Below are 16,093 nucleotides of genomic sequence, written 5' to 3'. Positions count from 1 at the left end.
TTGATAATACTTTGAAATTATGATAACCCTTTATACTTTCTCTTAATAGCTTACTGTTGCTGAGACAAAACTTGATTTGCATTTCTGGATGATATTTAAGTTAATATTTAAATCCAGAGTTGGTTTGACATGGATTCCGCAAAGAACCAGACTGTCTTATTTTTTTTTATTATGCACTTGTTTATCTCATTTTTTTCTCTTCTAGGAAGTAAAGTGCAAAACGTTCCAGTTTATGTTGAATGCATCCCAACAAAAGAATACACCCTATAATCAGCATTATTGAAGGGGCTAGTGTTGTGGCTAAATTCTTCCCTTCATCCAAAAATGCTTTTAGTTACTATGGTAATATTTACTTGATCCTGGCAGACCAGTGTTGATTTTAGGGAGATAATTACCAGAAAGGAAGATGATAGAGATGTATTTTGGAGTGTCCTTGTCAGGAGAAAAAAAATGTTTAGGGAACAAAAAGTAGATGAAACACAAAGGATTTATTGTCTTTTGGCATTTGAGATTCTTTTCCTTGTAGCTACTACCAATTGTTTTGTCATGTAATCTCAAAGAAAAAAATGCTTCTCAATACAGGATATGTGCACGTTGAAATTCTTTAAGAAATCCAGTACATCACCTTTTAACAATATAATCAATTGGAAATATAAGCAATGGAGAAGAATTAAAGTTGTCAAAAAAGATTCGCGGGGGGGTGGGTGTTTTCATCAACATGAGAAAAGTCTCAGCTGCCAGTCTCTGTATTATATTTGTGTTTTTCCAAGCTCTATTGCTTCAAAGCAAAAATTAAATATACCCCTAAGTAAGAGAGATACTTTTATCACTGCTAAGCATAACCATGTTCACACTTATAGTATCTAATTTAGCACACAGTAATTCACTGATTTCATTTTGTTACCCTCAGCTTTACTTTGTATCTATGGATTGTCTTTCCATTAATTTGATAAACCGGGTACAAAATATCTCTTTTACATAGTACTGTATTGCATACAAAGCAAGTCTCTTTCTGATCATCTTTGACTTAAGAAGAGATATAGATATATCTGTCTGTTTGCCTCAACATATGAAGCAGTGATCACAATACAAGTCACACTTCACATTATTATAATTGTCTTATATTTATTTATTTATTTATTTATTCAATTTTTATACCGCCCTTCTCCTTAGACTCAGGGCGGCTTACAACATGTTAGCAATAGCACTTTTTTAACAGAGCTAGGCTATTGCCCCCACAATCCGTGTCCTCATTTTACCCACCTCGGAAGGATGGAAGGCTGAGTCAATCTTGAGCCGGTGATGAGATTTGAACCGCTGACCTTCAGATCTACAAGTCAGCTTCAGTGGCCTGCAGTACAGCACTCTATATTTCGGGACCGATTATACAATTTTATTATGAATTCATAGTAGTTTGATTATTCAGTGTACTTTCCATTTATTTTTTTAAAGGAATGTTTTACACAATATGATTTCATATAAATCAAGAAAGAAACCTTAAAAAGGTTTTAAGAATGTTTGACTCTGGGGTGTTCTCATTGACAGTGCTTGGGTTTGTGTCATCAAGTTTTTGCCAGTTCTTAACCATGTAGGCAGAGTTTCTCCAGGATCTGGTTGACATAAATATTCGAAAACATTTAATCTACTTATGCCTCAATTAATGTAATTTTATTGGTTTCCATTTTTATAAGTTACCAGTAGCCACTGCATTTTCCACCCTAGGCTTATACTCAAGTCAATAAGTTTTCCCAGTTTTTGTGGCAAAAGTAGGTGCAGCGGCTTATAATCGGGTTGACTTATACTCAAGTATATACGGTACATAGATTAATTTATAGTTAACAGATTTGTTGATTGTGCCCAAAATAGAAATACTTTAACTTTGTCTTCTCTGTTTCTTTCTATCTAGAAAACACCACTTTAATGTCAACAAAAAGTATCTCATATTTCAACATGCAAGAAAATGATCTTCAAAAGAAGGACAATTTCACTAACTGCCAGGACACAATGACCAACGCGTTAATTAATTTGGAAAAAATAGCAGAAGATGCACCAAATTCCCTAGAAAATGATAAACTAAGTGATAGTGACAACCAGCCCTTAAAAACAGAGAGCAACAAAATTGGTGCATGTTATGGGGTTAATTCTTCTGTAAGGGACAGAATTAGCGTTCCACACCCACAATACTGTTCCTCAGAAGATAACGAAAGTAGTTCTGAAATTCTGGACAATGAATGGGAAAGTTCCTCAAATTTTTCTGAAGAGATAAGTATAAAACTGCCTTTAAATAAAACGTACCTTGTAGGATGTCATCAGGAAGAGGTCCTAAAAACACCTGGCGTCAAGGCTGAAGAAAAAGATGTTAACAATTCTGAAACTTTTAGTAGTTTGACAGAAGAGCTGCAAGAATCACAGGACTCACACATTGACACTTGCAACAATAGAATGCAGAATCCATTTCCAGATTGTGAAGAAGATGATTGTCTATCAGAAAACACAGAACAGTCATTTGACTTGGATAAAACAAAACAGAACTTAAATTTGTTGGAGCAAGCAATAGCTCTTCAGGCGGAGCAGGGTCATATCTTTCATAGCGCTTACAAAGAACTGGATAGGTTCCTACTGGAGCATCTTGCAAGTGAAAGAAGACAAGCCAAAATAGTTGACCTTGGTGGTAGACCAGTCTATAACCACAAGCGTAAGTCCACTTTCTTTGTTCACAGTAAATTACACATTCAGTTAAATAATTGTTAAATCCTGGTCCCCGTCCCTGATTCCAGAGTAGCATTGTTTCGAATTTTAGCTAGTACTTTTACTTTTGAGCACTCCATTTGGGTTTTTCATTCATGTTTAATATGATACTGCTAGGATGGTTATTTATTCAATTTATTCAGGACTTCTATATGTGAAAGATTTCAGTTTATCATGCCAATATTGAGTGGACTACATTACATCATTTTTGCAATGGTGCAGCAGTCCTCTCCTCCCAAACATCACATTATTCTGTTATGATTCAGGTAATGGGAAGAATTGAAAGAGATCACTTTCTTTACTTCCATAATGCTATAGATACTTCTTGACATATCATCAAAATTGATCCCCAAATTTTAGCCTCCAAGGGAATTGTCAAGTGAGTTCCGGTTCATTTTTACAGCCTTTCTTGCCACAGTTGTTAAGTAAATCATTGTAGTTGTTAAATTAGTGTCACAATTTTTAAAAACATCTGGATTCCTCATTGACTTTGCTGATCATAAGATCACAAAAGGTAATCACATGACCACAGGACACTGCACCCATCATAAATATGAACTGATTTCCAAGCATCTGGATTTTGATCATATGATCTTGGGGATGCTACAAAATTGAAAAATCACTGTTTTCAGTATTGTTGTAACTTCTAGTGGTCACTAAATGAATGGCTGTAAGTCAAGGACTATCTGCATTTAATTTAGTTGGAAGTGCAACAAAGCTCTTTGGATTCCCCAGTGATAAAGAATATTGTACTACACAGTAGAGAAAAAACTTCTGTGGATGTGTATTTCTGGCCCCAAATTAGTTTTTAAACAATAAAATCATTTTAGAGGAAATATTACCATACAATATATGGCAATTTTTAGCCTCCAATTGTTGCATATTTTACTGGTTTGTCAAATGATAAGATTCTAGTAAAAGCTAAATCATTCAAAGATATGTGATGAATTTCAAAGTGTTTTTTTGCTGGGAATTTTAGAATCTTTACTGCCAAACTTATCAATAGGTAAGTTATATAATGTTAAATTGTTTGAGCAATAGAAGATCTTTAGGAGAAAATAATCCCATGCACATGAATGAATGTAATTTTACTTTGAATGGTATATTGTATCTATTAATTATATTCTGTGATATTCATCCATCGTGTTTGAGGATTCTGTAAACTGCTTAGAGAGGGCTGTAAAAGCACCATGAACTGGTATATAAGTCTAAATGCTATTGCTATTCTATCTGAATCTATTATACTAAAGAAGACTATACAATATATGGGTTCCAAGATATGCCTACTATATTAAAGAATAGTTTGCAAACTCTTAGCAGCCTGACAGGCTTTTGTAGAAATATGGAGTTATTACATTCTCTTTATTTCTGCTAAGTGATATTGTCACATTTTCTTGTGACAGTAGCATAGGTTTTTTTTGTTTTTTTGCTTAAACTCAGAGCATGAGATAGAGAATCCACATTCATTGACCTAAGCAATTCATGTATTCAAGTTCTCAGAAATTCCATACAGCACCTGAAATGGTATCATTTAAGCATTCCATCAAATCAACAAAGATTTATCATATATTACTGAAACATATAGAGGCATCATTGCAAGAAATGTCTGTAAAGCAAAAACCCCACAGCGGTACTATGGAAAATACAAAGATGTTGGGTATCTGATACCTAGTAACATTCACCATTTTGAGATGAAGATACCTCTTGAAATGGAGAAAGACCTTGAGAATAGGCAAAAAGATGATGTGTAGGGAATAGTCACACAAGATGGGGAACTAGATAGATGAGGAACTCATCAAATTTGCAGATGACTTTTTACAGTGTTTAATGGAGAGATTAGCATATTTTACATGCTTACTTTTGTTTTACAAACAGGAGCTTCACATCTAATACAAATGAAATATTATACAATTATAGCTTTAGTTTGTCAACAAATCCAGCACTATAATTTTATCCATGCTGGTATATTGATTTCATATAATTCCTTCTATAAATTCCTTAATAAAGCATCTTTATGAAATTCAACATAAGGATCTAAGATATTGTTAGACTTCTACATTTTGGGCTGAATGTATGATTTGTTCACAGCAATCCAACTTTCTCAAAGCCGGATAGTTAGTTGTTTAGCTAGTTATTTTTCCACTCAAAGATCGTTCCAAATTTTTGGCACATGATTCAAATGTCATTGCAAATTCTAATGCCATATGTCTTAGTGCAAAAATAACAAGTCATTATTTAAAGTAGGATGTTAAATGTTGTCTAGCATTTCAGGATTTATTAACACCTTGAAAGAAAATTGTTTAAAAGTGCTCAGCCTAATATATGTATATGTATATGCATATGCATGTATATGTGTATGTATATGTGTATGTATATGCATAATTTACAGTGTTCCAGCCAGACTGTCCATTCTGTTTTTTTCACAGATGTATCCAGGCCTGAAAAAAGAGAGACCAAATGTCCCATTCCAGGATGTGATGGAACAGGTCATGTGACTGGATTGTATCCTCACCATCGCAGCCTTTCGGGTTGTCCACATAAAGTCAGAGTGCCACTTGAAAGTAAGTAGAAAGCCTTCAGTTCCAAAAACTCTATGTTACACCACTGGCATGATGACACACGACATAGCCTTTTATAAGGGTCATAACTGTATTAACCAAGAGCAAGGATCTGCATTATAACAGTGGTATAATTTCATGTCCATTTCAGTGATGAAGATACACTATTATTTATGGGATGAAAAGTCACTAAAGCACCTGAAATTAATATTCCAGAAAAATCTCAGATCCAGAAGGGTGTTGCTTAAGGTGAATACAGTCCATTGCTGAGCAAAACCAGCCTGGCCTAAGGGACCAGATCAGATAAAAACCATGCCATCATAACTAAATGATAATCTTATATCTACTTCACCCTTCTACTGCTGGGTAATACTGCATGGGTAAAACTCCAGAACAAAAGCTCAGCACTATGAAACTTAATTGGGTAAGTATCCCTCAACTTCTAGGTATCTCATAGTGTTTACCAGAGTATTCTTTTTCCAGTGCCCAGACTCCTAGATTAAGTAAATGAGTGCCAAGATTTTACAAATAAATACATAAAGTCAAGCCTTCTTTAAGCCAAGCTGGAAATGGATGCAGAGACCTCTTGGTATCCATACAGAAATGGTTTGACATTGATGATTTTTTGATGATTTTTCAACTTCCCAATCTCTCAAATAGCTTTGATATTTCTAGGTGCTAGACCTGGGAACAAACATTCACCAGGTTTGAACCTGCTAGCCTTTAAAAGTTAAGCCAAAAAGAACAAACACATTCACTGAGCATCTTTCAACAGCAGCAAACATTACAATTTGATAAAGATTTAACATTTGGTGCATTTCCCTCTTATTATATTTGACACCTTACATTATAAAACTGCTTACCTATTGTGATCTTCTTTCCGTCGCTTGCAGGTAACCTCTTTCTTTATTTAAGCTTCTTGTTTTTCTCCCTGTTTGAAGGGTAGTGAGCAATAAGTATTGGTGGTAAGAAAACAGACTTCTAAATAGCCCTCCAACTGTACCATTTGAGTCAAAAAGAAAAGGATGAGGGAGCACACACCATGTAGGTTATAGCATGGACACCTAGATTTGTAAGCTGGTCCAATGCCAAGTTTATGTCTATTTTTATTTGATGGTAAATGGTGGCTGGTGGTTCCTTGTTGCTGCAAATCCTCAATATTGGCTCCCTCCTATTTTGTATGAACACCTTGGCCATCGTCTGGATTACTTTACCTTCATAACTGTATCTATGGACCCTAACTGTATCTCAATGACCAGTTAGGGCCCACAGAGTTGGCCTTCTCCAGGTCCCATCAGCCAAGCAATGCCAGCTTGCTGGTCCTAGGGGAAGAGCCTTCTCTGTGGTTGCTCCTGCCCTCTGGAATCAACTCCCCTCGGAGATATGCATGGTTCCTACTCTCCTGGCCTTTTGGAAGAACTTGAAAACACGTTTGTGCCGACAGGTCTGGGGCTGTTAAATTGATCATCTTACTCCAGCCCCTGCCATTGACTGAATGATTGGCATGACAGATTGATGTATGAGATGAGTTGGTTGAGTAAGTTGTTTTAAGTTTTTAAAATTTTTATCAAGTTTGGGTTGTTTTAGAGTAATTCTGATTTCTCTATTAAATATGCAATTTATGCTGTAAGCCGCCCTGAGTCTCAGGAGAAGGGCGGCATAGAAATTAATGGAAGGAAGGAAGGAAGGAAGGAAGGAAGGAAGGAAGGAAAGAAGGAAGGAAGGAAGGAAGTAATGTATATTTCAAGAAGATTACATAATTCAGAACAATATTGGATCAAGCCATGCCAAGTTTAATCAAAGGATGGGTGAAGCACCATATTATTATCCATAAGGCACAAAACCTAACCCTATAAAAGTTTGGGGTATTCTAAAATGAATTATATTTAAGATTGTATTGCTACTTTACAATATATGAATGTATTACAATAATAAGGAAGCATCCTAATTCAATACAGGTACCATAGTCAACTGAACTATGTCGCTTAAGCAAAGCAGTTGTTAAGTGAGTTGCACCGCCATTTTGTGACTTTTTGCCACAATTGTGAAGCGAATCACTGCAGTTATTAAGTGAATCATGTGGTTGTTAAGCAAATCTGGCTTCCACCAGTGACTTTGCTTATCGAAAATTGGCTGGGAAGGTTACAAATGGTGATCACATGACTCCAGGACAGAGCAACTGTCATAAATACATGTCAGTTGCCAAGCATTCAAAATTTGATCATGTGACCATGAGGATGTGAAAAATAGTCCTAAGTCATTTTTCAGTGTTTTTGTAACTTCAAACAAATAAACAAGTGGTTGTAAGTTGAAGGCTACCTGTCATGGTTTAATTTGTATCATTCCAATATTATCAGAACTAAATTTTGATTTGGGACATCAAATCAAATTTTCATACCGACAATAAAAAAATTAAATTGGATGCTATTTTGCTTCTTAACTGCAAAACCCAATCAGGTCTACTATCAGTGAGTGTGCACATAGATGCTCATACTCAGCCATGCCTAAATGAATTGAACTTCTACTTTGCAATCACTCTAGGAAATAAAAATAAGTGGGCATTTGAAATGAAAATGCTGCCTGTGCTCTTGGTCAAAATAAAATTCCCCATGATTTATTGAAGAATATATACCCAGGGAATACCTTTATAACCCCAAGCCCTTTGCCTCTCTCAACAGATTGATTTTTACAACCTCTTATTGTGCTAAAAATAATTGCTGCACTGATAGACTATGATAATAATGTGCTTGGTGTCTCCTGAGGGAAAGGGTTATACATTTGGCTATTTATTTGTGATTCCTTAAAAATATAAAATAGTGTGTTACACTTATGAAGAGAATCTGTTACTTCCTATAGGGTTTTGTGGTTTGTTTTACATTTTTTTACAGAAGAAAATTCCCAAGCAATCCCAAACAATCTTGAAAAGGGGGATCATTTAATTCCAATTTGTTATTGAAAGAAGAAATAAACTTCAGCAAAAGTATTATTTATTGAATGTATACAATCCCTTTCTACTAATACGAATAGGCATTGTGACTTGGAATAGTAGGTGTGCTGCCTTCGGTGTTTTCATTTCCTTGAATATGTGAAGACAATTGCACTGAGTGACAGTTGGAAAAGCAATTATGTGGCACAGGGCTGGTGACTTGTTTTTTCTTCAAGAGTGTATGACGATTCAGAAAATATTCCATCAACTTTCAGAGCTTTTAAGTGGCACAAGTGTGCTGTTCTGTGAATTTAAGCAAAGGTTGAGGCTAGTATTAGCCCTGTAACTAAAGAGGTATCTATTATGAATGAAGGTGAATATATGTGTCCCAGGAAAATGTTTCCGGATCCAATCTGAGTTAGTCATCGGGACCAGAGGTTTTGTCTTCTGAGCTTTTGGAATCGTGCTACAGCACATCGTCAGAGAACTACCACGTACAGAACAGCCCAAAGGTGAGGAGAGGCCAGGCAACTTAACCCTAACCCTTGACAAGAGTAATGTCAAGTTGGCCACTCCCACCCAGTCACATGATCATCAAGCTCCCCCCCCCCCAAGCTTTGGATCATTTTATTTTTATCAAGAATTACTAACGTAAATTACAAAACGCAAATGCATGGAGTGAACAAACATAGTTTAATAGTTTATACAGTTTCAGAAGATAATGCAGCTATTATTTCACAATTGGGAAGTCGGTTTGCCAGTAAAACAATCTTATTATCTTTCAAAGTCCATTCGAGATTAACAGTGTTAAATTTGATAGATAGACAATAGATAGATAGATAGATGGATGGATGCATGCATGCATGGACAGGATATATCTATATCTACATCTATCTATATATCTATATATCTACCTAATCTATATATAATCTATATCTATATCTCTACCTCTATCTCTACTTCTACCCCTACGCTACCTACATACATACATATCTCTATCTATCTATCTATCTATCTATCTATCTATCTATCTATCTATCTATCCATCCATCCATCCATCCATCCATCCATCCATCCATCCATATATATATATGGATGGATGGATGGATTTGTGTCCACTCTTGAAAAACCCTCATCATCTGAATTAGATGAGGGTTTTTCAAGAGTGGACTCAAATTTCTATTCTCTAACAAAGATGTGCAACTATTTAACAAATGTCAGGTTTGCTTTGTTGGGCGATTATGTGGTGATCCAAACTCTTAAATTCTCCACTTATTTTGAATTACATAATAACTGTGTGAGATGATTTATTTTTCATTTATGTATTTTTCATTCTATTCATTCATTCATTTAATCACTTTATTTGGCTAACTTTTTTGCAGTTGTGACTGCTCTTTTTGGTTTTTTTGTTTGAAACTTTACTAGTATAAACTTAAGGGAGTAAAACTTCTCTTAATTGCCAACTTTGAACTATTCTGTAAAATTAGTATGGATTTCAGGATTTTTTGTTTGTTTGTTTGTTTTTCTTTTTATTTAGTACTTGCCATGCATGAAAACGTTTTAAAGTGCCCCACCCCTGGATGTACAGGAAGAGGACATGTCAATAGCAACCGCAACACTCACAGAAGGTAATTCAAGCCTGCTTCCATTCGTGAAAATCTAGTACAGTGATGGTGAACCTATGGCATGGGTACCCCAGGTGGCACGCAGAGTCATACTGCTGGCACGCGAGCTGTTGCCCTAGCTCAGCTCCAGCACGCATGTGTGTGCTGGCCAGCTGATTTTTGGCTCACACAGAGGCTCTGGGAGGGCATTTTTGGCTTCTAGAGAGCCTTCAGGGGGGTAGGCAAGGCATTTTTACTTTCCCCCAGCTCCAGGGAAGCTTTTGGAGCCTGGGGAGGGCCACGCACAAGCCTACTGGGCCCACCAGGAGTTGGGAAACAGTCTGTTTCCAGTCGCCAGAGGTCCTCCCCTCTAGGGGATGGAGGAAGCTGTTTTTGTCCTCCCCAGGGGCATGCTTTTTTGGCACCGAAGGGGGGAAAAGTTTGCCATCAGTGATCTAGTATCTTCAAGAAGAATATGGGTTTTTTAAAAAAAAATGTGTCATTTCATATAAAACAACTATATAGGTGATCGTCAGTTAATGACCATTTGTCCAGCAACTATTTGAAGTTACAGTGACAGTGAAAAAGGTGACTTAAGGCAGGTTCTTGAAGTTATGTCTATTGCAGCATTCCCACAGTCATATGATTGGGAGTTGGGCACTTGGCAACTTACAATTATAATGATCACAATGTCCTGCAGTCATGTACTCGCCATTTGAGACTTTCACTTCTGGCTATTGACAAGAAAATTCACTGGAAAGCTAGCAGGAGATCACAAAGGGAGATCAAGCAACATTGCATCTAACTACTTTGTGGGAGTTTCCAAAAAAATCTGAAACTAGGACTGTTGTAACTGTCATCAAAAATCAAGACAGTCACATGATGTCACACTTTACAACTGCCTTGCTTAATAATGAAGTTCATGGTCCAAGTATTATAGATAACTGAGGACGATCAATATAACCTTTTAACTCCTGCAAAAAAAAAAACCCTTCCTTACACAAACATAAATTTAAGAATCTTCAGCAAAAATGAAATATTTTTAGATCCCAAGGTTTTTACTGAAATACAACGACACACATATTTGATTTTCCTGTAGAAAACAATGAAAAAGATAAGTACATAATTGGAGAAATTATGTTATTTCATTTTACAGTACTAAGAAATGTTAGAATGGAATCAAATACATTGATTCCTAAATCATAATCTAGTGACAGCTTTGCTTAAGTAAGGCAGGATGTCAATATAAATACATGCTACCCAATCTCAGAGGAGGTATGCTCTCCCCATATTTTTGCTTTCAGTTATGTACTTATTGTTTATATACTTCATACAGGAATGTGAAATTTCATATGAAATTCTAAGTGTAAACTGGATATTAAAACACCTAAAACCAAAGATTTTAAAGTACCGTAAAGACTAATCAATTGATCAATTCTGTATAGTGAAAATATCTGATTAGATTCAAACTTGATACTTCAAATCATACTTCTCTGTATGATTTACTCTTCTAAGAACTTATGATCCATTGATGATAGATCATAGTTTAATTTACCACATTAAAATCATTGATAAGGTTTACTTGGCTAATTTCTCAGAGAAAGAAAGAAACAACATTTATATAACAAAACATTCAAGGTCAACATTACTACTAGAGAGGTCAAATATCTTACAAGTTTAAAGAGATAAGAATGTTATGGGAGTAATGAAATAATTGTGTTAGCTACATTCAAGTGGAAAGAATGGATAGCCTCCCAGTATGTAAATGGGAATTGGGACTTAGCTGAATTAAAATCATCAGGGGATGTATAGGAGAGGAAGTTCTAGCAAGCATAATAACTTGAGATAACAGTGAAAAAAAAGATATAGCTAGATTTTAAAGGCTGCAATAGTAATTAACATGATAAGCAGAATAAAAAGGGCAATAAGCTGAATCATATTTTATTTTTGATGAAAAATATATTTTAGAAATCCTAATACCTCTGAGTATAAATTGTTTACAATTACTTTCATATGACAAATCTTTTCAATAGTCTTTCTGGATGTCCAATTGCTGCAGCTGAGAAAATGGCAATGACTCAAGAGAAAGGTCAACACGAATCACTCAAAACAGGGCAGTGCCATGATCAGATCCACAGGTAAATTTTTTGAATCATATTTAAAGTAGATGCATTCGGGAAAACGACATTTATAACTCATGTTATATTCATGCTATAGCTTGTAATGTTTTGAAATATTTTGAATTGGTAGCGTAGGTAGAAGTTCACAGATATTAATACATTATAAAATGCCGTGTAAAAGGTGCAGATGAGACCTCATCATCCATTATTACAGAAATAAACGATATAAAGTCCTAATGCATCCCCAATCCTCTTAGGACTTTGCTACTGAAATTCAAGGGCAATTTGGCTGATCTAAGCATCATAACAGCAATAGCACTTAGACTTATACTTAGGATAAAAAGTTGCCTCAAACTTAAGCTAGTCAGGATTGAACTGCTGGCAGTCAATAGAGTTTGCCTGCAATGCTGCCTTCTAACTGCATGGCAAACATGAGCACCACCACATATTTGAATGCTTGCAATACCTCATTATGTCTCCCCACCTGAAAGTTCACCACAATCCACCAATTGACCATGGTTATTCTGCAGGGAAATTGGGACTTTGTTATAATTTCATTTATAAATCTATTCATTACAGACAGTCCTCAACTTACAACCACAATTGAGCCTACAATGTATGCTGCTAAGTGAGAAATGTATTAATTTTACGACAAATTCTTGCCACAGTTGTTAAATGAATCACTGCAATTGTTAAATTAGTAACACGGTTGTTATGTGAATCTGGCTCCTCCATTGAATTTGCTGGTCACAAGGTTGCAAAAGATGATCACATGATCACTCCAGGACACCGCAACCCTCATATATATGAACCAGCTGTCAAGCATCCAAATGAAAATCAGGTGACCATGGGGATGATGCCAAGGTCATAAGTGAGAAAAATGGTCATAAGTCACTTTTTCACTGCTGTTGTAACTTTGATCAGTCACTGTTGCAAATCGAAGACTACCTGTATTAACTCAAACACATCATTTTTTATTATTAACTTATATTCACTAGCAATAGCACTTAAAAACCGCTTCATAGTGCTTTTACAGTCCTCTTTAAGCAGCTAAGAGAGTCAGTATATTGCCTCCAACAAACTGGGTCCCCATTTTACCCACTTCGGAAGGATGGAAGGATGAGTCAATCTTGACCAGTGAGATTTAAACTGTTGAACTGTAGCTAACAGTTAGCTGAACCAACCTGCAGTACAGCACTCTAACCACTGCACCACCTCACTTCAGGTATATAATCTATTTACCATATTTTTCAGAGTATAAGACGTATCCCTTTCCTCCCTAAAAGAGGGTGGAAATGCCGATGTGTTTTATATACTGAATATAGCTATTTTTTGCTTTCCCAAAGTCCCACCCCCTGCTTGCAGAGAGCTCCTGGGTGCTGGGGATGGCAAAAATGCCCCTATTTTTGTGAAAAATGGTCACAAAAATGGGGTGGGCAAAAATGCCATTTTTGTTAAAAAAAATGGGAAAAATGGCCCATTTTTTCTCAAAAATGGGGGCTTTGATGCCATCCCCCAGCACCCAGGAGCCCCCTGCCAGCTTCCCAGACTCTTTGACCAACCCATTTTTGCTTTAAAAAAAAAGCGGGGTGAATAATGGCCTTTCCCCCCAAAAAATGGAACCTTCCGGGGTACATCTAGCATGTCTGGAGGAGGAATTCTGGGAGTTGAAATCCACTAGTTTTAAAGCTATCAAGTTTGAAAACCCCTAGGTTAGGGATTATGGGTGCAAGAGTCTTCAAACTTGGCAAGTTTAAGACTTGTGGACTTCAACTCTTATTCCTTAGCTAGCATGACTGGAGGAGGAATCCTGGGAGTTGAAGTCCACAAGTCTTAAAGTTGTCAAGTTTGAAGTCTGTAAAAGTGTACATGGTGGTAAAAATTATTCTGCTACACTAATATTTTATTAAATAATATATTATTACACTATTTGGTTCAGAAATACTTTTTTCCTTGTTTTCCTCCTCTAAAATCAGGTGTGTCTTATACTCTGAAAAATACGGTATATCCTATATCCCATTAAATTTCATTAAATTACAAAAAAGATAATAATAATATATGATACATTCAAATGTATAAAGGGAGGGGAAAACCCACTCTACTGTTTACATAGGGAAAATCTAGGTGAAAAGATGAATCTCGAGGAGGCACCCTAATTTCAAAGGAAAGCCTTCCAAAGAATATTTGCTACCACTAAAAAAGACTAGAATGTCTGGAAGAGGTCAATTCTCAGTTGAAATTAGCAGTAAGACCTCTCGAGATGATCATAGCGATTGTACATATTTATTAAAGGAAAGATAGGCAGGTTGAATTTTTGATTCCAAGTTGTTCTGAGCTTTATAAAGAAGTAAAGTCTCCCTGCAATTGAGTTCACATACATATCCATATCTTGCCATACCTTTCTTCCAGAATAGTATATAACAGTAATGGCAAACTTTTTTCCCCTTGGGTGCCGAAAGTGTGTGTGCACGCACTGTTGCGAATGCCTGAGTGCCCACGCCCATAATGCAATGCCCCTCCTGCATGTCCCGCCCACTGCATATGCGCATGTAACCCCGCCTCTTTTAGTCTCCCATCCAAAACAGAGGTGGGAGGGGGAAAGCCTCTCATTCCCAAACAGAGGTGGGAGGGGGAAAGCCTCTCATTCCCAAACAGAGGTGGGAGGGGGAAAGCCTCCTTTCCCCAAACTGAGCTGGCGGAGGAGCCTCCTTTCTCAAAACGGAGCTGGGATGGAGGGAAAGCCGCCTTTCCCCAAACGGAGTTGGAGGGGGAACCTTCCGTGTCCAAACAGTGCTGGGGTGGAATCTGGGAAGACAGGGGACACAGAAAGTGACCAGAAAGCATGTGTGAGACTGACCTGAAAACCAGCTGGTTGGCAGGAGGCGCGCACATGTACATTCGATATGAATTGGTCACCAGTTCACATGCCTGCAGAAATGGCTCCATGTGCCACCTGTGGCATACGTGCCATAGGTTCGCCATCACGGCTATATGACATCTCAGATTAGTCCATAACCCTCTGCTTTTGTGGTGACCTTCCATTCAAATACAAAGCAGGTCCAACCTTGCTTAGCTTTTCCAAATTCAGCCAAGGTCATTTAGGAGATGCCATCTGTTGTAACTCAGGGCATTATAAGCCAGTACTAATTGGCATGGTAGATAATGGGTAGCCAGTGCAATAGCTTCAGCATATGAATACTATAAGTATGGCTAGGAGCCCACCCAGAAAACTGGCCACATATCTACATCTTCCAGGACACAAACAAAGAAGCCCCACATATAGTTTATTTCAGGAATCCAAATATGAGGTTACCTACCCTTGGACAGCAATCACCACTTCTTTTCCAGAAAAGGGACTATCCTTTTCCAGAAGTATGGACAACTATGAAAGATTCAGAATGATAGATGGCATGTATCCAGAGGTGGGCTGCTACAGTGGAATGGTGATGGGTGATCGCCCCTGTGGCTCTGAGTCAGTGATGGGCTACCAACATTTTTACTACCACACTGTGGGCGTGGCTTATGCATTTTGTTTCAACATCTTTCAGTGCAAATTAGGTGCTCTGGGGTGGAGCTCTAAATTTTGCTACCGGAACTGCGTTCCTGACTGTTCCTGTAGGAGCCCATCACTGCTCTGAGTGCTAGCAGAGTCCAGAGCAATTCTGCTACTGCATCTGTGCAGTTAGAATCGCGAGTGGAGAGGCAGGTGCGCCTGTGTTTCGGTGTGGTTTTTTGCTTCCACACGCTTACTATTTTGTGTTTCCTAATTCTAAACAGTTAGTGCTAATCTGCTTATCTTACAAATTACTCTATTAGCTGTATTTGTGTTAAGGAATGAATCTAATAATAATTGTTATTATTCTGATTTTTTATGTCTTCATTATGAAGGGCAAACTTGGTGAAACATTTTGAGTTATCTCAGTATAGCTGCCGTTCTGCCCAAGCAATCCCTTCTTCCAGAACTACTTTTACAAGAGAGCAAGAGAAATATGGCAAAGTACCTTTTGACTATGCTAGCTTTGATGCCCAAGTCTTTGGCAAATGCACAATGATGCCAACTATACAAGGACAAAAGCCCACACAATCCTTTGAATGTAAGTAAGAGACTAATAAAATTAAACTGTATTCTTTGTCTGT

The 16,093-nt window shown here is 37.0% G+C and overlaps 1 protein-coding gene across 1 annotated transcript in view; it reads left to right on the top strand.

Moving 5' to 3' along the window:
• Positions 1-258: 258 nt before the first annotated feature.
• Positions 259-16,093, top strand: part of ST18 (ST18 C2H2C-type zinc finger transcription factor) — a 64,190-nt gene continuing 48,355 nt past the window's right edge. The window contains exons 1-6 of the mRNA XM_070747744.1: positions 259-342; positions 1,907-2,695; positions 5,175-5,309; positions 9,770-9,860; positions 11,870-11,974; positions 15,845-16,050. Coding sequence (XP_070603845.1) covers positions 1,921-2,695; positions 5,175-5,309; positions 9,770-9,860; positions 11,870-11,974; positions 15,845-16,050 — 1,312 coding nt within the window. The 5' untranslated portion in view covers positions 259-342; positions 1,907-1,920. The remainder of the gene's footprint in view (positions 343-1,906; positions 2,696-5,174; positions 5,310-9,769; positions 9,861-11,869; positions 11,975-15,844; positions 16,051-16,093) is intronic.

The sequence above is a fragment of the Erythrolamprus reginae genome, chromosome 3 (genome assembly GCF_031021105.1).
Source record: "Erythrolamprus reginae isolate rEryReg1 chromosome 3, rEryReg1.hap1, whole genome shotgun sequence".
Lineage (NCBI taxonomy): Eukaryota > Metazoa > Chordata > Lepidosauria > Squamata > Dipsadidae > Erythrolamprus > Erythrolamprus reginae.
This window is presented reverse-complemented; position numbering and strand designations above follow the sequence as displayed.